Here is a 26,756-nt window from a genome sequence, read left to right on the forward strand (position 1 = left end):
ACCTTCTGAACCATTTGCAGCTACAGCTATGAAACAGCCTTGAAAAACAGCCCATTAATTTCTTCAAGTGATCCTACTCATCCAAAAATTTGAAAATGGGGAGTGTAGATGACTTAGTGGCTTTAAATGGTTTAAATAGAATCCATGAGATGAATACGTGGCACTCGCTCCCTGCTTTCCTGAAGGACCATCTGGCATGGCGTGCATTTATCATCCTCCTGCCAGAAGCACATTTGTGTAAGAATGTACCTCTCAGATTGCTCCTTTTCTGCCTCACGTTCTCCCCACCCCCCAGATACATCATTTCATAAGGGTCTCTTTGTCCTTGCAGAACGCAGCCTACGGTTCACATTGGACTTCTGCCAGGCTGAACACCTTTCTAGCTGTGTGACCTTGTATAAGTCACTTAGGCTCTCCGTGTTTCAGTTTCCACTGAATTATAGGGGTACCTCTTTTCCTCCTTCATAGGGTTGAGAAGTAATTGAGTTAATATCGGAAAAGCACTTTAAGGTGCTGTCTACTACATGGGAGGGCTCAAGATATAGTAGCTAATAACGTTATTTCTATTTTTATTATTCCTTCACTAGAGATTGGGAACCATAAGACCACATTGTCGAAATTGCTCTGTAGGCTTTTACCACATTATACGTGTACTAGAGGTCTAGTGCATGAAACTCATGTACAGGAGGTGGGGTGTGTCCCTCAGTCCAGCCTGCACCCTCTCCAATCTGGGATCCCTCTCACAATCCTGGGCTTCTGGCTCCCAACTGCACGCCTTCCTGCCTTCCCGATTGCCCCTAACTGCTTCTGCCTGCCAGCCTGATCACTCCCTAACCACTCCCCTGCCAGCCAGGTCTATGCCTAAGTGCTCCTCCGCTGGCATTGTTGCCCCTAACTGTCCTCCCCTACAAGCCTGATTGCTCCCAACTGCCCTCTTCTGCCAGCCTGATTGCCCAGCCCTTGACCTGCCCAGCCCAGCCTGCAACCACTGCAATCTGGGACCCCTGCAGGATTAGGCCTAAACCGGTACTTGAACATTCTGTTGGCAAACCTCTCCCCCCACCTGCAAAAAACTCAAGACTACTCACCACTGAATATAATCAGTTCACAGGCAGAGGCAGGTCTCTGGAGAATTTGAGTCTTTGTTTGATCTAATTACTTAGAAACAGTGTTTGAACTGTCTGCACTAGAGACTGGGAGGTATAGCAGATCTACCTAACACATAGTCACAACCTAACTGGTAGCCAAAATGGGGAGACAAAAAAAAAAACACAACTCCCAAATGAAAGAACAAAATAATTATCCAGAAGAAGAGCTAAATGAAATGGAGATAAGAAATTTATCAGATAGAGTTCAGAATAATGATGGCAAAGATGCTGAAGAGTATGAGAAAAGACATGGTAACTAATCTCTGAGTATTAATAAAGAACACAGTGGGAGGGATATACAGCAGGTTAGGGGATGCCAAGTGAATTAGAAGACAGGGTAGAAAATAATCACTCAATCAGAGAACCAATAAGAAAAAAACCCCACAATTTAAAAGCAGTAGGACAGCTTAAGGGAGGTGGGGGACAACATGAAATGTAAAAGTATTAATATAATAGGTGTGACAGAAGAAGTAGAACATGAGCAAGGGATAGAGAATGTGTTTGAAGAAATAATAGCAGAAAATTCTCCTAATTTGATGAAGGAAAAAGTCATATAAGTCCAGGAATCACAGAGAGTCCCAAACAAGAAAAGCCCAAATAGGCCTATGCCCAGACACATCATAATTAAAATCCAAAAATTAAAGACAAAGAGAATCTTAAATATAGCAAGAGAAAAGCAATTTCTTCCTACAATGGAGCTCCCGTGAGGCTGTCAACCAATTTCTTATCAGAAACTCTACAGGCCAGAAGGGAATGGCATGAAGTACTCAAGGTAATGAAAAGCAAGGGTCTGAAACCAAGATTACTATATCTAACAAGGCTATCATTCAAAATAGATGGTGAAATAAAGAGCTTCCCAGATAAAAAAAGGCTGAAGGAGTTTATCATCACTAAACCAGCACTGTAAGAAATGCTAAAGGGACTACTGTAAAGTAGAGAGTGAAATATAGGCATACAGAATTAAAATGACAATAAATAAATGTCAATAATAACCTTAAATGAAATAGATTAAATGCTCTAATCAAAATACACAGGGTAGCTGAATGGATAAAAAAAAAAATGACCCAATTATATGTTGTTTACAAGAATTTCACCTCAGAACAAAAGAATCACACAGGATGAGAGTGAAGTAATGAGAAAAAAAATTTCATGGAAATGGAAAAAAGGTGGTGTGGGAATACTTATATCTGACAAAATAGACTTCAAAATGAAGGCCATAAAAAGAGACAACAAAGCTCACTACATAATAATAAAGGGATGGATCTAACAAGAGGAGATAACCCTGATAAACATATATGCACCCAATATCGGAGCAACTAAACAAAAAAATTATAGAGAACTTTATGGGAGAGATTGACAACAATACAAGTCATAGCAGGGGGCTTTAACCCACCACTAGCTTCACTAGATAGATTGTCCAAACAAAAATTTAACAAGGAAACAGTGACTCCAAAGGACACACTGGGTCAGATGGATTTACAATAGTTAACATTTACAGAACATTTCACCCCAAAGCTGCAGAACATACATTCTTCTCAGTGCACAGGGGTCATTCTCAAAGATAAACCACATGTTAGGACACAAAACAAGTCTTTACCAGGGCAAGAAGATTGAAATCATATGAAGCATCTTATATCATAGTGGAATGAAATTAGAAATCAACTATAGTAAAAACACCCCAAAGCATTCAAATGCATGAAGGCTAAATTGCAAGTTGTTAATGAATGGGTTATCAATGAGATCAAGAAAGAAATAAAAAACTTCCTGGAAACAAATGAAAATGAACACACAACAACCTAAAATATCTGAGACACAGCAAAAGCAGCCCTGATAGGGAAGTTCATGGCACTACAGGACTACCTAAAAAACAAACAAACAAACAAACAAACAAAAAAACACATCAAACAAACAAACAAAAAAACCCAAACCACCCAAAAAGAATTAATAAACTATTTAAGCCTACAACTTAAGGAATTAGAAAAAGAACAACTAGAAAAGCCAAGAATAAGCAGAAGGAAGAAAATAATATTACAGCAGAAATAAATGACATAGAAACAATAAATAAATAAATAAATAAATAAGTAAAATGAAGAGCTGATTCTTTGAAAAGATAAACAAGATTGATGAACCGCTAGCCAGATTCATCAAGAAACAATAGGGTAGAAGTAACCACTGACACTATAGGAATACAAAAAATTGTAAGAAAATACTATGAACAACTATATGCCAATGTCTATAAAATGGACAAATTTCTAGGAAAATACTATCCCCCAAAACTGAATCAGGAAGAATTAAAAAATCTGAATAGGCCAATAACAACTGATGCAATAGAAGCAGTAATAAAAAAAACTCCCAGAAAACAAAATTCCTGGTATAGATGGCTTCAAAGGTTAGTTTTACCAAACATTCAAGGAAGAACTAACACCTACATTGCTCAAACTATTCCAAAAAGAAATCAAAGAGGAGGGAACGCCTCTAAGCTCTTTTCTGAGGCCAGCATTATCCTAATCCAAAACCAGATAAAGACATTACAAAGAGAGAATTACAGGCCACTGTCCCTGATGAACATAGATGCTTATATCCTCAACAAAGTGGTAATAAATCAGATCCAGCAATAAAATAAAAAGATCATACACCACAACCAAGTTGGATTTATTTCAGGGATGCAAGGCTGGTATGATATCTGCAAATCAATATATGTGGTATATCATATAAACAAAGTGAAAGACAAAAAAAATCACATGATCATATCAATAGATATAGAAAAAGCATTTGACAACATCCACCACCCATTTTTTTTTTTTTTTTAATGAAAACTCTCAGCAACGTAGGAATATAGGGAGCAGATCTCAATATGGTAAAGGCCATATATGACACACCTATAGTGGACATCATCATCAATGGGCAAAAACTAAAACCATTTCCCCTAAGAACAGGAGCAAGGGATGCCTGGTTTTACTACTCTTATTTAATATGGAAAATAGTATGAAATTTTCTCAAACAAATGGAATATTTGTCTCTACCAGGTCAAGAAGATTGAAATCATATGAAGCATCTTATATCATAGTGGAATGAAATTAGTGATACAAAATTAACATCTAGAAATCAATGGCTTTTTTTATACACCAATAATGAATTCTCAGAAAGAGAGACTAAGAAAACAATCCCACTTACTATGCAACAACAACAAAAATTAAGATACTTAGGAATAAACTTAATCAAGGAGGTAAAAAACTTGTACTTGGAAAACTATAGGATGTTGAAAAAAGAGATAGAGGAAGATATAAATAAGTGAAAGACTATACCATTTTCATGGATTGGTAGAAATAACTTGCTTAAAATGTCCGTACTACCCAAAGCAATCTACAGATTCAATCCCTATTAAAATGCCAACAGCATATTTCACGGAGACAAAATAAATTACTCAAGAATTTATACAGAACCACAAAAGACCCTGAATAGTCATAGCAATCTTGAGAAAGAAAAACAGTTGGAGGAATCACAATACCAGATACCAAGTTATACTCCAAAGCCACTGTGCTCAAAACAGCTTGGTACTGGCACAAGAACAGGCATATAGATCAATGAAATAGAACAAAGACCCTAGAACTCGACCCAAGCCATTACACTCAATTAATATTTGACAAAGGAGGATAGCACATACAATGAGTCAAGAGAGTCCCTTTGAAGCAAATCCTTTAAATAGTGTTGGGAAAATTGGACAAGTACACGCAAAAACAAAACTAGATCACCAAGATACCATACACAAGAATAAACTCAAAATTGATAAGACTTAAATGTAAGTTGGGAAACCATAAAAATCTTAGAATGTCAGACATGTTTTGTAGCAATATGTTTACAGATTCATCTAGGGCAGTGATCGGCAAACTCATTAGTCAACAGAGCCAAATATCAACAGTACAATGATTGAAATTTTTTTTGAGAGAGAAATTTTTTAAACTTAAACTTCTTCTAATGCCACTTCTTCAGAATAGACTCGCCCAGGCCATGGTATTTTGTGGAAGAGCCACACTCAAGGGGCCAAAGAGCGGTATGTGGCTTATGAGCTGTGGTTTGCCAACCACTGATCTAGGGCAAAGGAAACTAAGGAGAAATAAACAAACAAGACAACTTTATACAAGTACAAAGATTGTAAGAAAATACTACGAACAACTATATGCCAACAAGCTGGACAAAATAAAAAAGGTTCTGCACAGCAAAAAACAAACAAATAAAAAACATCAAAAAACAAAAACGGAGCCCATGTATGGGAGAACATATTTGGCAATGATACATGTGATAAAGGGTTAATATCCAAAAAAATATAAGGAACTCATACAACTTAACAAAAAGAAGACAATCCAATTAAAAAATGGGCAGAGGACCCAAACAGACACATCTCCAAAGTGGACATACAGAAGGCCAAGAGACATGAAAACATGCTCCAAGTCAGTGATCGTCAGAGAGATGCCAGTGGCAATGACAATGAGGCCTAGAGTGTCTGGCTGCAGGAGGTGCTGAGCCACGTTGTCTGGTAAACTTGGGTTTGCGTTTCCTTGAGCTCTCCCCGTGATGCAGCTCAGGCTCATGAGGGCGACAGGCAGCCCTCGGATGAGGCCGGCATGGAGCCTGTGGCCTGGCACGCAGTAGGTGCTCAATCAATGTTTGTTGAAATCTTAAATTTTCAAGAATCCAAGGAAATGACTAAAAACAAAGTATCAGAAAAAGCAAATTGCTAATAGTGACAGACAGCCTGGAAGTGATAATTGAGGAGACACACTCCGCGAGGAGAAGTGATATTAAATAACCCGCCCTTTTTTCCACCTGAGGGCCTTTTCTAAGGAAACTGGTGCAGCTGCACCTGCTGGGCGGCACGGAAGTCACCCTCTGTGTGAGGATCATGTTTGAATGTAACGACCTTTCTCTTCACATTTTTGTTTACGACATGCAGCCTGGGAAAAGAAACACGCGTTAGATAAATTCAGGATCAGCAGCTTGTAACTCCTCTGAAACAGCTGTAAGCACAGGAAGTAAACCCAGTCAGCCTTTCTGGGAGTCCCTGTGACTTGCCTCCAGGTGCTTTACTCCCTGAAACACCAGATAAGAGCGAGGCACATCACGGAGCAGTGCCTCAGGCCTGCCTCCTCCTCCAGGCTGTGTGGTTTGTGGCTACTGTTCTTTACAGGCGTCCTCAAACTTTTTAAAGTGGGGGCCAGATCACGGTCTCTCAGAGAGCTGGAGGGCCGGACTATATGAACTACTAATTCCTACTGTAACACCTCGGCTGCGCTCACTGCCCAAAAAACCTGGCGGGCCGGATCAGACTCCTCTGCGGGCCGCATGTGGCCCGCGGGCCGTAGTTTGAAGATGCCTGTTAGCAGAACGAATCGTCTTCTCGTGTTGCCTGCTGCTGAGGTCCTTTCTCTGTGGCATCGCTTCAGGACCCAGGGTCCCTGCAGCGCCCCCTCTGGTGAGCCCTAGCCTCACCTGGGCCACTGAGCAGGGCGCACCTGGGCCCTCCTGTGAGGTCCTGCTCACTCTTCTCTGCCTCTTCTGTTTGAACAAGCAACCATTCCTCAGGCCCTAGTCTAGCAGGACCAGCCTTGCATAGGTGGCTGTCAGACCCCTGGTCCCACCTCCATTCTCCCCAGGAAGGCGGCAGGCAGGTGACTCCCATGCTCCTGGACCGCTCAGGATCTGCAGGACAGCCAGGTGCCAGTGCGGTGGGGTGGGGTGTTGTCACTGCAGCCTATATGCTGGTGCTCCCCGAGTGAAATAAAAAGGAACATATCTAGGCACATGCATTCCAGAGGACCCGCTCCGTTCTGCGCATGCACACTCTTGGGGGGGGCGGGGGCGGGTAGGGCACTTCAGCAATTTCAAACTGAGCTCACTTTCTCTAGACACCCTTCCTGGTGTAAGTGGTGCATCACAGGCTGCTCCTGGGGAACACTGCTACTGCTGGTGGCTGGGGACTGCGGGGGGTCCCTGGATGGGAGACAGAATAGTCTCGGTCAGGGTTTCTCAGCCTGGCCGTCCTGACACTCTCGACTGGGTCTCGCGTTGTTGTGGGGCTGCTCTGTGCGTTTTAGGGCCTTTAGTAGGGCCCTAACCTCTCCCCACCAGAGGTCCCCTGCGACATGTAACGGCCAAAACTGTCTCCAACTTTGCCCACGCCCCTGGGTCAGCACCGCTGCTCTGCACCGATCTACACGCCCGAAAGCAAAATTCCACATCACTGTAAAGGTCACTAGAGAAATTCTAGAAAACAAGCACACACACACACACACACACAAAAGGTGGCGGGGGGGGGGGGGGCGGATGGGGAGGTTTTCTCTTAATTTTTCACATATTTGCCATCACACTTTATGCAAAGTTTTGGGTCCTCCATTTGTTCTTCAATGTAATACAAAGTAATCAGATTCATACATTAATTTAATGTTATTATGTGTGTAGGCCACTCCTCTGCAGCCTGTTAATCTTCCAGGAAGTAAACAGGTCTTCCCACGTGGCAAGATGAGTCAGAGCACAGACCTTGCTTGGGGTGGATGGGGTAGAGCTTCCAGTGTCGGGAACGGAGGGCAAGGGAATCCTCTCCTGCCCACTTACCAGCAGGCAGCATTATGATGTTTGGCTAAATTCTCATCTTCATCTGAATGTGACACTCATCTGTATCAACGTTAGTGCACGTGGCACAGGGGAGCCTCTGGAACCTGTGTGCACAGGAGAGCTGGGCGGTCCTCTGTCTGGAGCCTGTGTGCACGGGCAGAGCTGGGCGGTCCTCTGCCTGGAGCCTGTGTGCACGGGCAGAGCTGGGCGGTCCTCTGTCTGGAGCCTGTGTGCACGGGCAGAGCTGGGCGGTCCTCTGCCTGGAGCCTGTGTGCACGCACAGAGCTGGGCGGTCCTCTGTCTGGAGCCTGTGTGCATGCACAGAGCTGAGCGGTCCTCTGTCTGGAGCCTGTGTGCACGGGCAGAGCTGGGCGGTCCTCTGTCTGGAGCCTGTGTGCACGGGCAGAGCTGGGCGGTCCTCTGTCTGGAGCCTGTGTGCACGGGCAGAGCTGGGCGGTCCTCTGTCTGGAGCCTGTGTGCACGGGCAGAGCTGGGCGGTCCTCTGTCTGGAGCCTGTGTGCACGGGCAGAGCTGGGCGGTCCTCTGTCTGGAGCCTGTGTGCATGCACAGAGCTGGGCGGTCCTCTGTCTGGAGCCTGTGTGCACAGCTGGAGGCCTGTGTGCACACACAGAGCTGGGCGGGTCCTCTGTCGGAGCCTGTGTGCACGGGCATAGCTGGGCGTCCTCTGTCTGGAGCGGTGTGCATGCGAGGCTGGGCGGTCCTCTGTCTGGAGCCTGTTGTGCACAGGAGAGCGTGAGGCGGTCCTCTGTCTGGAGCCTGTGTGCACGCACAGAGCGGGCGGTCCGCTGTCTGGAGCCTGTGTGCACGGGCAGGCTGGGCGGTCCTCTGCCTGGAGCCTGTGTGCACGGGCAGAGCTGGGCGGTCCTCTGTCTGGAGCCTGTGTGCACGCACAGAGCTGGGCGGTCCTCTGTCTGGAGCCTGTGTGCACGGGCAGAGCTGGGCGGATCCTCCGGAATGCATGTGCCTAAATATGTTCCTTTTTGTCTCCTAGCTGTGGCTTGTTTACATCTAGGCGGGCTTCCTGGCACGTGGCTAGCTGCCCACAGAGCTTTTTAATAACTGCAGAGCACAGGTTGTGCTGGGGGAAGTCCCATGTGATTCATATTGTCATCTAGGTCTGAAAGGGCCCTGGCTCAATTATTCATAGCCGCAGGCAGGAATTCTGTCATTAAGCATAATAATGCATGGAGAAAATGATTCACTTGACAGGGACTACTGTAGGTTTAATTGTTCTCAGAACAGAGGAAGAGAAAGGACGTGTGGGTCCGGTGGTCGCCCGGTGGTTCAGCTGTGGGAGACACCCGCAGCCTGCCATGGGGCCTGGCTGCACAGCGTGGGTGTGGGGTTGTGGGGTGCGGGCTGCACTTTGTGGGTATGGGGTGCGAACAGCGATGGGTGGTTTTTCTTAAAGATGATTTGGCTTCTACTTCTTTGCTCACATTGGGATGTTTACAGGGCCAGGGGTGGACTCGGTGAGGGGCTGGGCAGTCTGAAGGCAGGCAGGGGTGGTATCTAATTCTAATTTGACTCCACTGATGTGGTGTGATTCTGGGAAGAGTTCAGAACCTTCTCTGAGTTTAATTTCTTTGATCTTAGTTTATTTTTCCCAAATGGGCAGGAATGGCGACTACAACTCAGGGATGGGATGCTGGCGCTGGGAGAGGAGGGTCCAGGTGGAGAAGACTCACAGTGGGGGTCAGCTGTGTGTGTGTGTGTGTGTGTGTGTGTGTGTGAGAGAGAGAGAGAGAGAGAGAGAGAGAGAGAGAGAGAGAGAGAGAGAGAGAGGCAGAGCTCTTACAGTGCAGTCTGTTTTCCAGAGCCCAGAGGCCTCCCCAGCCCTCTGGCGCTGCCCTTAGCTCCAAGGCGACCTTTCCACCAGCACCCGCCCGAGCAGCTCTTGGAAGGCCCTCAGTGACTTCCGATGCTTCCCTCACTCCCTAACTCAGTCGGAGCGACTCTGCTTTCACACCCCACAGAGACCCATAGGCAGGGCGGTGAGTCAGGCGTGAGGGCTGAGAAGGGCCTCCCGCCAGCTGCAGACAGAGCAGCTCAGTAACTGTGGGGGGGACGGACACTCTGTCCTGGCTCAGTGAGCACGCCCACGGCCCCCGAGAAGGCTCAGTCACCTTTCTCTCTTGCCTCGCAGGTGTGCACGCAGAAGGCACTTGATGCAGGACCTGGGCCTCCGCCGCCACCTCTGCTCCGCCCGCCTCAGGCTGCTGTCCGAGCCGGAATGTCCAGCCTGTGCCCCGCCGCCTGCTCTGCTCCCTCCTCGTCGGGCGACTTCTGTTTATTCCAGAGCTCATCCGCTCTTTGCCTGGTAGTAAACATATTTTTGAACAAACAACCCCTGGGTCCACGGAGCAGTTATTTCTAGGAGGGTGCACTTTGGGTCCCGTCTTCGACGCTGCTCGTCTTGCAGGGTTAGAGCACCTAATAACCTGCCACGTCTCACTGCCAATAACGTGTGACCTGGAGGACAGCTCTGGATCAGTCAAGTGGACCCGGGCTCTCCCGCCCCTCCTCTGACTGCTGGGCTCCTGGGCGCCTCCTGGTGACCCCCGCGCCCTGGCAGCTGCCTGCAGGGGAAGCTCCCGAGGCTCCCCAGAGCCTGGGCTCCACGCAGGGCGCTCCGTGTTTTGGCCAGAGCGTTGCACTAAGTCAGGGCAAGCGTGGGCGCTTTTGGTCCTCAGCGTCTGCTGGGCACACCGGCAGCCCTTCCCCATGCTCGCCTCCCTGCAGTCCTCCTTGGCCGGACACAGGACAATGAGCTTTAACTCTGGCTTCCCCTCTGACTCGCTGAGGTCTGTGCTGGCAACGAGCATGCCTGGAACCCTGTGTCAGGGTGCGTGGCCGGTGCGTGACAGGAACCCGACGGCTCTGAGGGCCACGGCCATCCTGGCAGCCTCTGAGCAGTCTCTTGCACATAAGAATACAAAACTGTTAATACAAATCCAAAAGTGGGTTTTTCAGCGGCTTATGTTCACACACGAATCTGCTTATTTTCCTATAATTTTCTAGAGACCATATGTTTCTTAGGACCATATGTCTATAAATGAATGAGATGACGGTCACTGGGAATATGTATCATGTCTAGAGCCAGAATTAGCTTCCAAGACCTCACATTCTTTCTCCCCCTGCCTCCGACTCTCTCCCACCGTTTATATGTGCACACATACAGTCTCTCACATCCATATGCATGTAATTGTATGTAATCTATCCAGCTCATATGCCTCTGTTAGGCCCCTTTTTCAGTTCTGAGGGCAGATGTGTGCATGTGGATTTGAATACCAAGGATGAACACATGGTGGTGATCTTGTGTTTCCCACGCCGAGCACTATGAATGCTGGGAGCTCTGTGGAGTCAAGAGGATCTCCGTTCAGTTTCTCACGGAGACCCCAGAGCACAGGTGTGCCTGCAAAACACCAGGCTGGACTCAGCGTGGATAGGGAATCTCTTTCCGTTTCTTACTGTTTTTTCTTTTAGTGAATTTATATGATCATTATTATACATTATTACTATATAATGATCAGCCAGTATTCACTGACACTGTGTCTGTGTGTGGGGGGGCCCCTTGCAGACCCTGAGGCTGCCTGTGATGGTGGCTGTGACACTGAGTCTGTGTGTAACACTGAGGCTGTGTGTGATGTGACTGTGACACTGAGGCTGCCTGTGACGGTGACTGTGACACTGAGGCTGTGTGTGACACTGAGGCCATGTGTGACAGTGGCTGTGACACTGAGGCTGTGTGTCACATTGAGGCTGTGTGTGATGGTAGCTGTGACAATGAGGCCGCATGAAACAGTGATTGACACTGATGACCTGTGTGAAACTGAGGCCACGTGTGACAGTGATTGACATTGAGGCCGTGTGTGATGGTGGCTGTAACACTGAGGCTGTGTGTGATGGTGGCTGTGACATTGAGGCCATGTGTGTCGATGACAGTGAGGCTGTATGTGACGGTGATTGTAACACTGAGGCCGTGTATGACGGTGATTGTGAAACTGAGGTCACTTGTGACGGGGACACTGAGGCTGTGTGTGACGGTGGCTGTGACACTGAGGCTGTGTGTGACGGTGATTGTGAAACAGTCCGTGTGTGACGGTGGCTGTGATACTGAGTCCGTGTGTGACACTGAGGCTGTGTCTGACGGTGGCTGTGACACTGAGGCTGTGTCTGACGGTGGCTGTGACACTGAGGCCGTGTGTGACGGTGGCTGTGACACTGAGGCTGTGTCTGATGGTGGCTGTGACCCTGGAGCCATGTGTGATGGTGATTGTGAAACTGAGGCCGCGTGTGACAGTGGCTGTGACACTGAGGCTGTGTGTGACGGTGATTGTGAAACAGTCCGTGTGTGATGGTGGCTGTGACACTGAGTCCGTGTGTGACACTGAGGCTGTGTGTGATGGAGGCTGTGACACTGAGGCCTCGTGTGTCAGTGGCTGTGACACTGAGGCTGTGTCTGACGGTGGCTGTGACACTGAGGCCGTGTGTGACGGTGGCTGTGACACTGAGGCTGTGTCTGATGGTGGCTGTGACCCTGGAGCCATGTGTGATGGTGATTGTGAAACTGAGGCCGTGTGTGACAGTGGCTGTGACACTGAGGCTGTGTGTGACGGTGATTGTGAAACAGTCCGTGTGTGATGGTGGCTGTGACACTGAGTCCGTGTGTGACACTGAGGCTGTGTGTGATGGAGGCTGTGACACTGAGGCCTCATGTGACAGTGGATGTGACACTGAGGTCGTGTGTGACAGCGAGGCCATGTGTTTCGATGGCTGTGACACTGAGGCTGTGTGTGACACTGAGGCCGCGTGTGACAGTGGCTGAGACACTGAGGTTGTGTATGATGGAGGCTGTGACACTGAGGCCGTGTGTGACCGTAACACTGAGGTCGGGTGTGACTGTGGCTGTGACACTGAGGCTGTGTGTGATGGTGGCTGTGACACTGAGGCCCTGTGTGACGGTGACTGACATTGAGTACTTGTGTAACGGTGACACTGAGGCCTTGTGTGACGGTGGCTGTGACACTGAGGCTGTGTGTGACGGTGGCTGTGACACTGAGGATGTGTGTGATGGTGGCTGTTACACTGAGGACGTCTGTTACGGTGGCTGTGACCCTGAGGCTGTGTGTGACCATGGCTGAGACACTGAGGCTGTGTGTGACAGTGGCTGTGACACCGAGGCCTCGTTTGACAGTGATTAAAACTGAGGCCGCGTGTGACGGTGTCTGTGACACTGAGGCCATGTGTGACGGTGGCTGTGACACTGAGGCTGTGTGTGACGATGGCTGTGACACTGAGGCCGCGGTGATGGTGGCGGTGACACTGAGGCCATGTGTGACGGTGGCTGTGACACTAAGGCTGTGTGTGAAGGTGGCTGTGACAGTGAGCCTGTGTGTGACGGGTGGCCCTGTGTGATGGTGACTGGCATGAGGCCGTGTGTGACGGTAACACTGTGTCCACGTGTGACGGTGGCTGTGACACTGTGGCCGCAGTGATGGTGGCTGTGACACTGATGCCACGTGGGACGGTTACACTGAGGCCGTGTGTGATAGGGGCTGAGACACTTCGGCCGTGTGTGACAGTGGTTGTGACACTGAGGCTGTGTGTGACGGTGGCTGTGACACTGAGGCTGTGTGTGAAACTGAGGCTGTATGTGAAGGGGGCTGTTACATTGAGTACTTGTGTTACGGTGGCTGTGACACAGGCTTTGTGTTATGCTGGCTGTGACACTGAGGCCGCATATGACGGTGGCTGTGACACTGACCCCATGTGTGACGGTGATTGGGACACTGAGGCCGATTGTAATGTTGACACTGAGGCCACGTGTGATGGTGGCTGTGACACTGAGGCTGTGTGTGACTGTGGCTGAGACACTGAGGCTGTGTGTGACAGTTATTGATACTGAGGCTGTGTGTGATGGTGAGACTGAGCTTGTGTGTGACGGTGGCTGTCACCCTGAGGCTGCTTGTGACGGTGGCTGTGACACTGATGTCGTGTGTGATGCTTACGCAGTGTGTGTCGGTGGCTGTGACATTGAGTCCATGTGTGACGGTATCTGTGACAATGAGGCTGTGTGTGACGGTGGCTGTGACACTGAGGCCGCATGAGACAGTGAATGACACTGAGGACGTATGTAACAGTGTCTGTGACACTGAGGATGTGTGTGACGGTTGCTGTGACACTGAGGCTGTGTGTGATGGAGGCTGTGACAATGAGGCCGTGTGACAGTGGCTGTGACAATGAGGCAGCGTGTGACGGTGACACTGAGTCCACGTTTGACGGAGTCTATAACACTGAGGCCGTTTGATGGTGGCTGTGACACTGAAGTCGCGTGGGATGGTGGCTGTGACACTGAGGCCTTGTGGGACAGTGGCTGTGACACTGAGGTTGGGTGTGATGGCGGCTGTGACACTAAGGCCATGTGTGACGGTGGCTGTGACACTGACACCATGTATGATGGTGATTGGGACACTGAGGTCGCGTGTGATGCTGACTGTGATACTGAGGTTGTGTGTGACGAGACTGTGACGCTGAGTCAGTGTGTGATGGTGGCTTTGACACTGAGGCCGTCTGTGATGGTGGCTGTGACACTGAGCCTGTGTGTGACGGTGGTGGTGACACTGAGGCTGTTTGTGATGGTGGCTTTGACACTGAGGCCGTCTGTGATGGTGGCGGTGACACTAAGGCTGTGTGTGACGGTGGCTGTGACACTGAGCCTGTGTGTGACAGTGGCTGTGACCCTGAGGCTGTGTGTGACGGTGGCTGTGACCCTGAGGCTGTGTGTGTTGGTGGCTGTGACACTGACGCTGTGTGTGACAGTGGCTGGGTGGCCATGAAGTGACTGCTTGGAACCTGCCCTGGCTGCTCACTGATTCCTTTGGTGACACAGATGTCAAAGTTCACGGCTCTGTTTACGCTTGTGGCACTGCTGTGGTTAGAAAACTTGAGCGGTTCCAACCCATGTTTGTGTATTATGTTTCTGAAAGCAGGTTTAAAGCATTTCTAGTACCTGAAGTTAACGTTGAAATCTGTTTTGCCAAATGGTTGGTTGTACCTGGAGCTTCAGATAGTGGAGAGAATGCCTGCTGGCCGCCGAGGACGCCGGCAAGAGGCCACTGGCTAATGTCCCTCCGGGCACGCTGGGTCCCAGGTGCCCTCTGGCCTGACGGGCAGCTTCTGCCTCTGCCTGCGGGGCCCATCAGTGTCCTGTGCTTCATGATGGAGATAAGGACCCGCTCTCCCGTGTCCCTGGGAAGGGAGGCAGGCTGCCCCTGTGGTGAGAGTGAGCAGCTCTGACGCCCCTCGGTAGGCCTTAGGTCTCCAATTTGGCCTTTCTGTGGTCCCTCATCCCTGAGCCGGCTCCTCTCCCTCCCTGTGGTGTCTCAGCCTCGCAGTCCGCGCACAGCTGCTACAGTGATGTCCACGCCATCCCATCAGCTCTGCTTACCAGCCCTGGTGCGGTGCCCTCCTCAGCACACCCCTGAATGCTTTCCGGACCGAACCTGCATCCCAACTCCTCCGCCTGTGTTCTGGGTCTCTGCCAATCTGGCCCAGTTCTCCAGATCCTGGCACCCCCGCCCTCCTCCGCCGTGTCAGTGCCTCTCAGGTCCCAGCTCCACTTGGCCTTTTCTCATGAGATCTTCTTCTGCCTCCCCTGGCCTTCAGCGCCTCTGCACGGACCGGCTTCCTGCTCCGACTTCCCGCAGCACAGAATGCACTCCAGCAACAAGCAGAACGAGGCTCTGCCCACGGCTGCCTCACACATCCACGTGCTGCCCGGCCCGCCGCTGCCCTGCGAGTTTCTGGGGAACAGACTGTCTTGTCTCCTTCCCGGCGCCCAGGGCTGTGATGGGTGTGGGGTGGGCATGGCGCGGGAGGGTTGAGGACGGCTCCTGGGTGTGGGGCAGGGGAGACCCGTGGTCCTGTCTTCTGCCATGGGAAGATGGGGAGAAATGTTTTTGGTGGGGACAGTCCAGGCTGGTTTGAGAATAGTCTGAGAGGACTGTCAGACAATGAAGTGGGGCTGTCAATGGGGTGTGGTCATTGTCGGTAAAGTCCTGGCTTTCTGGGGGATAAAGACAAGTGGGTGTTTGGAGGTCAGACACCTCCCTCCCAGGGGGAGGGGATGGAGGTCACTGCAGACTAAGGCCCCATGTGGCCTGGCTCCACACCGTGAATACTATCAGGGTGCCCCAGGGCTGGGAGGCACTCAGACAGAGTGGGGTGCTCAGGAGAACACTCACACTTTGGCATGCACCCAGAGCCTGGGGCCCCGGGGACCAGTGCACTCACACCAGTGAAGTCTGAAGCAGAGTGGGCGCGTTTGTGGAGAAATTGCCTCCTGCCCACAGCCAGGCACAGATGCTGGGGGCATGGCAGGCTTGTGTGGGCCAGGAGCTATCAGACCCCGACAGGGCTCTTTGCTGGAGACTGGGGCTGTGTCAGCAGCAATGGGCTGGGCTAACCCACAGATGGGCCCTGGGAGAGAGCAGATGTGAGGCACCTGCCTCCAAACCTTCCCAGAGGGCGGGGTCCTCAAAGAAGCAAGGAGAATGCCTGTGAGAGAAGTCGCTGCCAACCTCAGCCCTGGCCAGGGGGCCAGCCCCAGGCTGGCGGTGTCCTGCCTGTGTCCCCACTTCTCCCTGGGCACCCCACCCCACCCCAGGCAGTGTCAGCAGCTGTGGGGTGGCCCTTCCTTCTGGGCCACCTGCAGTTCTGCCCAGCAGCTCGGAGGGAGGGACGGGACATCTACACTGACAACAGGACCACGAAGAGGCTGTCAGAGGCTGAGGACATTTCCTTGTCTGAGAGAGAATGAACTGGTGAGCTGGGACTCTCCACAGTTAGAGTCTGAGCCACTGCCCGAGAGCGGCCGGAGGGCCGAGGCGGCAGGGGAGCCTGGGCCAGGAAGCCATGACGGGAGCGGGGACGGGACCAAGACTGCCATTTGTTCGGTGCCATGGAGGCCGTTGGGGAGTGTGCAGGGGCAGCTGTGGGAATCAGAGCTGGTGTGGAGGGGAGCAGAGAGGGCAGAGGGCCTCATCAACACCACTGAGTCGTGGTCCATCTGATGGAGGTGCTGTCATTTCTAGAAGTGCCTGTGATAGGATAGACACTGGTGGCTCCTCGTCTGGTCAGCTGGACAATCGCTGCAATCAGTGGCGGTGCGCATGCGGGTGCACTGAGAGGGGTGCACTTAGAGGGTGTGCAGGAGGCAGAGCTACGGGGTCCCAGGGGCTGTGCATTTTCCATTTTGCTCGGATTTGACCCATCTGCCCTGTGGAGACTGTGCCAAATTACCTCCTCACCAGTGCAAGTCCTAATGCTTGGCTGTAAAACAGGAATTTTAGTGTCGGCTTTCTTTTCACTCAAAGATTTAAAAAATGTCCTCCTAGATCTCATTTAGTACTTTTACAGTTTCGTTACAAAGAAGTTACATTTGTGATCTAGGTATAATTTATTTGCATAGAAGGCACAAGACGGGAGCCCACTTATTTCCCTCGGAGAGCTGCCCAGCCACTCACATGTCCCGCCCTGGACAACTCTTCCCCTCCCGACAGGCTTCCCCTACTGTAGGGGAGGAAAACGTCTTTGCCTTGTCCTCCTAGGTGCCCTGGCTTAGGCTCTGCTGGTCAGACAAAAGACAGATGAGCAAGAGAAAGACAAAGGATTGATGAATGCACAGTGCATGCCGCACACATGCAGGCAGGGACACTCGGCGGTGAGCAGCTACAAAGTGTTGGGAACGTGGGCTTCTATGCCATCTTCGCCAAAGAGCAGCCAATCCATAGGAAGGGACAGGGCAGAGGCAGCGAGTTGGGAGCGGGGCAGCAGCCGGGGAAGGTGAGCCGGTGCCCTGCAGGGACTAACAGGAGCTGAGGGTAGTAGGTTTCTCAGCAGCTCACTCTGCTGGTCGCTGCTGCTCAGGGCCGGGGTTGTCTCCAGTGATGAACTTCGGTCGTTCCTGAGCTTTTACAGATGTCCATCCTGCTTTTAGGCAAACAGGGAGGACCGAGGACTTTCCTGGAGTCTGCTTCTTCTCAGATGTCTTTAGATTAACAATCTTTATGCCAAAGAGGCCGATTTGAGTGTGATAGTTCCGATCCTCTTCACTGTTCAAGTTGATTGCAGCTTGTTGTTATATGTGTTTGCTGCTCATCCCCTACTCAATTTAATCCTGTGACTGCAGAAATTATCCAATGTTCTTTGTTAATAGCTGAGTCTGTAAAGAGTGTGTGTGTGTGTGTGTGTGTGTGTGTGTGTGTGTGTAGCTCAGGTTGGGAGGCGTGAGATGGATGAGTAGGGAGAAAGATGCTGTTACATGACTTGAAAGGTTCCAGTTCAAAAATCCTATGTTTCAATGAAAAGGTCATGAAAGGTGAATGGTACTGGCTCTCCTGATGAGAGTTCTAGCTGAAGAGAGGAAGGCGGTGATTTCATGAGAAAGTGGGCTCAGCATTTGGGGTTACTTTCAGATTCCCCCGACGGTGCCAAATATCTCATTTCCCTATTACCTTGCTCTGAGCTCATGTTTGGCTTACCGAAACGGGATTGCACTGAGCAGAATGTTAAGAAGCAACCTCTGTTATTAAAAACAGGACAAAATGGCTACTGAGAATCACATTGGGATTAGATGGAAGGACACAAAGTTAAGTAATTATTGCTAAATGAACAAATTGAAATAGTACTGCTCACCAAAATGCAGAATACTGAACATTAAGGAGGGATGATGAGAACTGTGACATTGGAATTAAGTTACTAATTTCATTCTTCTAACCATAGCAATTACTTTTAAAAAGATATTTTTATTGAGTTCAGAGAAGAAGGGAGAGAGAGAAAGAGAAAAACCTATCTTTATTGACCTTCCTCAGTAGGCATGTGCCAGGGACTCAACCTGTGACCTCCTGATTCATAGGTCAATGCTCAACCACTGAGCCACACCAGCTAGGATAACTATTGCAATTATGAACAGTCATGTTACATTTCTATTTCACATAGAAATAGATACCATCAGCCTGATTAAGATGAGAATTACTCACACATACTATCTGTTGGGGGCTGTTTCTCTGTTTTCCAAGACCCGCACGGAAAATGACAGGTTCCTGAGTGGAGGAGCTGGGGATTAAGAAATTAAAGGAAAAATAGAGACCAAGACACAGAAATAGATTCAAGCTGGGACCCAGGTGAGGGGCTGTCACTCTGATGGAGGGACAGTCAACACCCACCACAGACAACACAGCGCATTTATTGATTTCCAGAGGGGGTTTAAGGACAAAGAAGTTTTGGGTGTGCCCAGGTCCTATTCGTTCGTCATTCCTAGCACATGGCTAACGATAAGAAATCATTGCTGATAACTGTCTCCCACATTTTGGGGAAACATGTTGCTAGGGCGTGGCTCTTTCTACACCTTGAGTTTAGCTGATGATAAAGGTCGTCCAAGGGGTCGTCTACACTATCAGATGAACATTAGCAACAAGTTTATGCCATTGAGAAAGGAGGACATTTTCCTGAAAAGCTGCTTGATTTGCAAATCTCTTTGGGGCTTCTTTTTTTTTTAAATTTATTTTTTGATTAAGGTATCACATATTTGTCCTCAACCCCCATTCCAATCCCCCACCCCCTCCCCACTCATGCCCCCACACCCCTATTGTCCTTGACCACTGGTTAGGCTCATATGTGGGCACATAAGTCCTTTGGTTGATCTCTCCCTTTTATCCCCACTCTCCCTTTGAGGTCCAACAGTCTGACCCATGGCTCCTTGTCTCTGGGTCTGTTCTTGTTCATCAGTCTATGTTGTTCATCATTTCCCCTAGATGAGTGAGATCATGTCCTACTGGAAATATACTTATAAGAATAGAAAATGAGACAAACAATGATGGTTATGCTGAAAGGCAAATGAATCAGTCTGTAGTGAGTTTCTTTCTGGGCCAACAGTTCTTTTGAGACCCAATTTCAATGTCAAACAGTTCCTTATGTGTACATGTCAGCAATGATATTTCAGTTCTGGATGGTGGGCAAATGGTGTTAATACAGGTCCAACCCTTACTGGTTTGGTCCTGGGCAACCTGCAGTGACACACAGCTGCTAACTTCTAGTATGGCAGAGTGACATCAGCGTCTTTCATCTCTGGACTGCTTCTCTTCTGTCTTCATGGCTCTTTGGGGCTTCTGAAAGACTGGCTTTCCAGGGGATCCTTAGGATTTTCCTGAGTCCATGAGTTCTGAGAACTTTCCGGAATTTCTCACCCTTGCACATTTTTAGAACAAAGGATTGAGTCTCTGATTCTTCCCTGAAGGGCTCGCTTGCCTCTGTGGGGACTTGTTTCTAGAATGTGCTTATTGCTGGCAGTGTCTTCTCCACAATCCGGTTCTTAATGCTCACCGTCTCCGCCTCCCTCTCCCAGACCATGGCAGCTCAGCCCCAGGTGGCCTCTAGGTTAGATCTACAGCACAGGCCAGTGTGACTTCCCTCTCATCTCCAGAGTGTGAGGGAAAAGGAAATCAGTGCCCATGGGCATTTAGGAAATGACTTTCGGAAGATGTGCTACCATAGCATGTGTTTCCAGCTGCTGGGGCCAGTTTCTCTTCCTCAAACCCGTTCAGATTATACATATGAAGTGACATATGTAGCTAAACAAAGCAGTTGGTCCTCTGCTTTGTTTAGCTACATATGTCACTTCATGTACCAAGTGCAGTGCAGGGATGTGTCAAGCTTTAAAAAAAAATGAAACAGGTACAAGGTAGATGGTGGGGGTTACGTAGTTATCTAAGAGAGACAGCTTGGCCTCCTCCAATAGGAATGTGCTTCTAGAAAGTACTGTAGGATAATCATCTTGACGGAACCACAGCAAGAAGATTGTTATAAAATAAATGACCTCATAGAGACATCCCAGTCATCTATTTCTTTTAAAGGAACTTTGTGTGAGTCATGGTGATTATAGTCTGCAGTGTTCATGGTCTCTGAACTTTTAGATTAGCTCTTCTTTCTCTGCTCTGTGCAATACATTTAATGGCAAATGTGAAGCTTGTCTTAGTTGTCTCTTACCCAGTCAGACAAGGCTGTATTTCTCTTACACGCAATGTATTGTGATGGCGATTATGTTTCCAGATGAGGAGGCTTGTGACTGTTCCTGAGGACCCATTACTGAAATCATTCAGTGCGTCTTGGGCCCCTGTCCTACCTTGTCCAGGGTTCTCTTACTATTTTGTCCTTCCCCACGTGGGAGCCGGGAGGCTCACCGGCCTCTTTCTGGCTCCTGTTGTCAGCAGATCTCCCATCATCATCTCTGAGGCTGAGTCACAGCGATGACTGACGCAGCACATCCTCCTGGCTCGAGGCCCTGCCTCCAGCATGCAGCTGTAGCTGCTCCTTCTGGTCTCACTCGCGCATGTCCCCTCTGCTTCTGTGCTCTGCTGCCCATGCAGCCCGGGGGTCAGACCCTCTGCAGCCTGTCCTCCTAGGAACTGACCTGCACGGAATTTCCGTCTGGCTCATGTGTATAGCCCTGGAGTTTCTCTTCCTCAAACCCGTTCAGATTATACATTTTCTAACTACAGAGTGTTGCTAAATGAAACCTTGGAGGATAAAAGTTTTTCTGAAATAGAGGGTTAGCTGAGCCGTGTTCTAGCCAGCAAAGGGACTAGGTCCTGGAGCAAGCAGCCTGGGCCATGGGCAGAGCGTAGACGAGAAGACGTGCATGCGTGTCCTGGGTTTCAGAGTGCGGAGAGGACGATGAAACTTATTTGGAAAGAACTTACTTTGGCTCCGGATAAAGGGGGTGGGAAAGTGAGGCGGGGCCGCTCTGGACAGGCAGAGTCCTCTGGGTTGGTTGTGGGCAGAGTGGGTAGAGTCTGGTCACCAGCTATTCTCTCTGATAAGAGCCGAAACGGTCACCAAGGCTGGCCCAAAGTTTCTGCACAGTCAGGAATGGGAGCAGCATTAGCTGGGTTTGGCCGGAGGCTGCTAACTGGTGAACGGCTTACCTTTCTCCCTCCCTCCTCGGCTGCGCTTTAATCAGGACACCTCCGGTCGGTCTGCTGTCACGGGAGGAACACTCGGCCGCCCGTGTGTCCTGGAGTCCCTCTGGCTCAGGGGAGGCTCTTGCGCAGCGGCAGCACCCTGTCAGCACTGGGCCTGTGCCTCCTGTGAGCACAGCCTCTGGAAGAGCCCATTTCAGGGAACCGCATGGAATCATAACCAAACATAAAAACAAACAGGAAGTAAAGCAGCAGTGCACGGACACGCACATCGCACACGTTAGGATGCGTGGCCCGTGGACCCACGGGAGCTGCGCTGGCAGGCTGTCCTCAGCGGACACAGGCGGGCCTCCGCCCCGCACATGCGGGCCTGGCTGGGCGGCCTGGCTGCCACTGACCCTCTTCCCTGTCTTGCAGGGAAGCCATCAGCCGCGTCTGCGAAGCCGTCCCCGGCGCCAAGGGAGCCTTCCGGAAGAGAAAGGTACTGTCCTCAGTGCTGTCTGTCTGTCTGCTTCTCCGCCCCCGTCCCGGCAGCTTCCCTGGCACAGGGCTCAGCCTCCCTCCCAGGCCTGGAGCCCAGCCCCCTCCCCCATTTTTTTCCCCCCCGGGAGAACCAAAGGCACCCCTTGTGGAAAAGGGAACCTTGCAGTGGCTCCTGTCACTGTGAAAACAGAAAGAGCTTAGGCCCCTCTGCCACGTGGTTGATGAGCTCAGTTACCCCAGACTCCGCGCCTGGTCCCTCGGGGCCTCAGCGCAGACAGGGCTGGCGACAGCCCGGGGGACAGGCCCGCCTCCTCCCGGCCTTGGGCACTCGTTCCCTCCGGGGAACAGTCTGTGGGGACCCCGGTGCTGGGCTGGTGCAAGTTTAACAGAGTCTTGCAGGCCTGGGGAGCGAGAAGCCACGCTGGTGGTGTTGCCAGTTTCTGTGGCCATTTTCAAGCTCTGACATGACACCCCAAAATGGAGCCGGGCGGTGTGTGCAGACACCGTTACCAGTGTCTCCTGCAGTTCCCACAGGCACCCCGATGCAAACAACCACAACCGCAGGGGTAACCGCTAATCCGACAAAAGGTAGGGAGTGATGAGTTTTAAGCATTTATTGTTTTTTAATGTAATGTATTTATTTGCAAGCTTACATAATTAATTTTTAATAGCAGCTGTTTTCATGGCCAGCTCATAACATTCCTAAACATTTGATAATTGTCTCTCATTAGCTGGCATGAGCAGCTCTAGGATGCCTCTGCGTCTCCCCATTTACAGAGAGAAAACCTGAGGCACAGAGGACAGCCGTGAGGCCCGCAGGTGGTGGAGCCAAGCTCCAGCCCAACGACTGGGCCCCTGGGGCTGTGTTCAACCCCTGTGCTCCACCTTCTCATCCTGAGGTGTTTGAACCAAGAGAAAAAACAGACTAACGGGGTTAAGAGAAAGCTCAGCAAAACCCTGCACTTAAGTGCCCAGTAAACACATAAGTAAATTCCCAGTTGGGACCTTTCTGCACCTGGTCTGCATGTGGGGCGGCCCTCTGTGTACCTCCGAGCGTCCTGAGGCGGGGACGTGGCCGGCGGGGAATGGGGTGGGGTGCGGAGGGGCAGGCTGGTGTTTGCCTCTGCCGCTCGGGCTGTGGGTTGTTTCTGTCTTTGTAGCTTGAGGACACTGGTGACCAAAAGGGCGATGGAGTTTGAGGGAAGGACTTTGGATGAAGGCTCAGATGTGCGGGCCTGCGTTCTGCCCTCCCACAGGGGACTGGGGAAGCAGGATGCCTCCAGAATCTGGGATATGGGAACTAGGAGGGTGTCTGGGAACAGAGCCAGGCGAGTCTTGGGGTGTCCTCCTGGTTCTCTGGGTGCAGGTGATGGAAACAATGCCATCTTCCGGGCTCCGCCCCAGGCAGACTGCCTGCCTTTCACCAGCTCAGGCGGGAGCAGCACGCGCTGGGCCAGCTGCTGAGGAGCTAGGGCTGGATGGGATATCGAAGGGGTGAGCTCTAATTGAAGAGGAAGGTTGGGGGTTAGCAAGGGACCAGTGTGGCCATGCCCACGCAGAGACCCAGGGAGAGGTGCCTGGCTGGCATCAACCGGTCCCTGTGCCCAGATCACTGTCAGGCCGATGGGCGTGCCTGTTAGTGCCGAGCGGCGTCTGCCACTCCGGGCGCCCAGACCGAGTGTTCTAACTGCACCCGAGGACGTTCACGTCCCAGTCCTCCAGCAGCGAGCGGCTCCGTGGGGCCCATGACCCTGAGCTGGACCGACAGTCTGGTCCGGTGCTGTGGCTCCTGGTGGGTGAAGCTGGCTTCTGAGTGCAAGCTGTGTGTGAGTGTGTGTGAGTGTGTGTGTGTGTGAGCTGCAGGCCTGGCCCTTTCCCCGCTCACACGTCCCTCTCAGACGCAGCGTGGGCTGCGGGACACTGACCCTGCCTCCCCCGCTCAGTGTGTGCACAGATGCTCAGAGTTCCCGGAATCTTTGTGTCAGTGTCGGACACCCCCCGCGCCCCCACAGCTTATTCTGAGCACAGTTTTCTTCCTGTGCCTAAAGAGGGTGGGAGACGGAGGGCTGGGGGTGTGGCAAACGGGAACAGAGAGGTCTCAGCAATGTGGCCCCCGTGACTCAAAAGCGAAAATAACGCCGCCTGACTTCACAGCCTCCGAGCAAAGCGCTGTCCAGCATCCTGGGCAAGAGCAACCTGCAGTTCGCCGGGACGAGCATCGCCCTCACCGTCTCCACCGCCAGCCTGAACCTGCGGACAGCGGACTCCAAGCAGGTCTGTCAGGGTGCCCAGCCCCTCTCCACACACACACACACTCACACACACACTCACACACACACTCACACACACACACACAAACAGACTCACTCACACACACACACACTCACACACACACACACAAACACATTCACTCACACACACACACACACTCACACACACACACACTCACACACACACACACTCACACACACACACTCACACACACACACACTCACACACACACTCACACACACACACACTCACACACACACTCACACACACACACACACTCTCACACACACACAAACACACTCACTCACACACACTCACACACACACTCACACACACACTCACACACACTCACACACACACACTCACACACACACAAATACACACACACTCACACACACACTCACACACACACACACACTCACACACACACACTCACACACACACACACACATTCACACACACTCACACAAACACACACTCACACACACTCATACACACATACACATTCACACACACGCACACTCTCTCTCACACACACACACTCTCACACACTCACATACTCACACACACAGACACACACAAACACACACTCATACACACACACACTCACACACACACACACTCACACACTCACACACTCACTCACACACACACACACTCACACACACACACACTCACACACACACTCACACACACACACACTCACACACACACATACACACACACAAACACACACACACTCATACACACACACACACACTCACTCACACACACACACACACACACTCACACACTCACTCACACACACACACACTCACACAAACACACACACTCACACAAACACACACACTCACACACACTCATACACACATACACATTCACACACACACGCACACTCTCTCTCACACACACACACACTCTCACACACTCACATACTCACACACACACACACACTCACACACACACACTCACTCACACACATACACACTCACACACACACACACACACACTCACACACACACACTCACACACACACTCACACACACACACACACTCACACACACACACACACTCACACACACCTTGGGTGTTTCTGGGCTCCCAACCCTGGCTGCCCCGGGCCGTGGGGCACAGGGTGTAAACCTTCAGGTCTCCCACCTCTGATGGCTGCATGAGGGCCACAGCAGGTGGAGGGCAGAGGCTCTAATGCTGTCACACTGGCCTTGGGGAGGAGTGCATGGGCACGGGTTCGCGGACGTGGAAGGAGGGCGGTGTGCAGTTGGTTTCCTCCTCCCCCGCACTCCCGGTCCTACAGCCGGTTCACTGTCGGCAGTGGCCGGCATGCTGTGGCGGGACATGTTTTCTTAGCCTCTCACGCCTGACAGCGTGGGAGGGCTCGGGGGATACGGCGTGTGCATGTCTCCGGTGTGCAGGGAGTGTGCTGGTGCGGCAGCACAGCGGGCATGTTCGCGGGCGAATTCGTGCCGGAGGGCTGTGCTTCTCACGGGTTCAGCGAGGAGAACAACCACATGACATCCTTACCCCACCTGCGCGCGCTCCAAGCCCTCCCTCAGTGTCAGTGCTGCCGGAGGAACCGGGACAGGTGGTGTCTCAGGAAAACGGTGCAGAGAGCAGGCACGGGGAGGGGGAGGCCAGGGGAAGGCGGGGGAAGGCGGGGGGGGGGGGGTAGGCGGGGGGGGGGTAGGCGGGGAGGGAGGCGAGGGGGGGAGGCGGGGGGGGGGAGGCGCAGGGGGGAGGCCGGCGGAAGGCGGGGGGGGGGGAGGCGGGGGGGGGGGAGGCGGGGAGGGAGGCGAGGGGGGGGAGGCGGGGGGAGGCAGGTGAAAGGCGGGGGGGGAGGAGGCGGGGGGGGGGGAAAGGCGGGGGGGGGGACGGCGAGGGGGAAGGCGGGTTCGGGGAAGGCGGGGTTCGGGGAAGGCGGGGTAAGGCGAAGGTGAGGTTAAGTCCCCTGGGGAGCTGGGAATGGTACATTGTCCTAGTAAGTGAGGCTTAAAGTCCCACTCAGCTCCCTGCTGATGACACTTACGACCTTATTTTCTTTACTCCCTTCCTTTATTAATACTAACTAGTGACCTGGTGCACAGACTCGTGCACAGTGAAAGGAGAATAATTAGAAGCTGGCCGGTGGGGTGAGCCTGGGCGAGACAGGCCCGACATGCCCGGGAGCCAACCTCCTTGTCTCTTTCCAGCGCCTCCAGAGTGAGCGGTCCCGTGGGCCGGTGGCTCC

At 51.3% G+C, this 26,756-nt stretch overlaps 1 protein-coding gene and 1 long non-coding RNA gene across 3 annotated transcripts in view; one reads left to right on the forward strand and one right to left on the reverse strand.

The window, feature by feature from the left end:
- The window catches only part of SHC3 (SHC adaptor protein 3), a 125,669-nt gene that overhangs the window by 54,608 nt on the left and 44,305 nt on the right, over positions 1-26,756 (forward strand). For both annotated transcript variants that reach the window (XM_045575030.1, XM_036420093.2), the window contains exons 3-4: positions 22,175-22,238; positions 24,395-24,514. In XM_045575030.1, the coding sequence (XP_045430986.1) occupies positions 22,175-22,238; positions 24,395-24,514 (184 nt within the window). The remainder of the gene's footprint in view (positions 1-22,174; positions 22,239-24,394; positions 24,515-26,756) is intronic.
- LOC123651589 lies at positions 9,907-24,403 on the reverse strand. Its single transcript, XR_006740406.1, has 3 exons — positions 24,393-24,403; positions 15,669-15,673; positions 9,907-10,034 (listed from the first exon to the last, which is right to left on the reverse strand). It is a non-coding gene; the product is annotated as an uncharacterized LOC123651589 (long non-coding RNA).

The sequence above is a fragment of the Pipistrellus kuhlii genome, unplaced genomic scaffold, assembly GCF_014108245.1.
Source record: "Pipistrellus kuhlii isolate mPipKuh1 unplaced genomic scaffold, mPipKuh1.p scaffold_m20_p_61, whole genome shotgun sequence".
NCBI classification, from domain to species: domain Eukaryota; kingdom Metazoa; phylum Chordata; class Mammalia; order Chiroptera; family Vespertilionidae; genus Pipistrellus; species Pipistrellus kuhlii.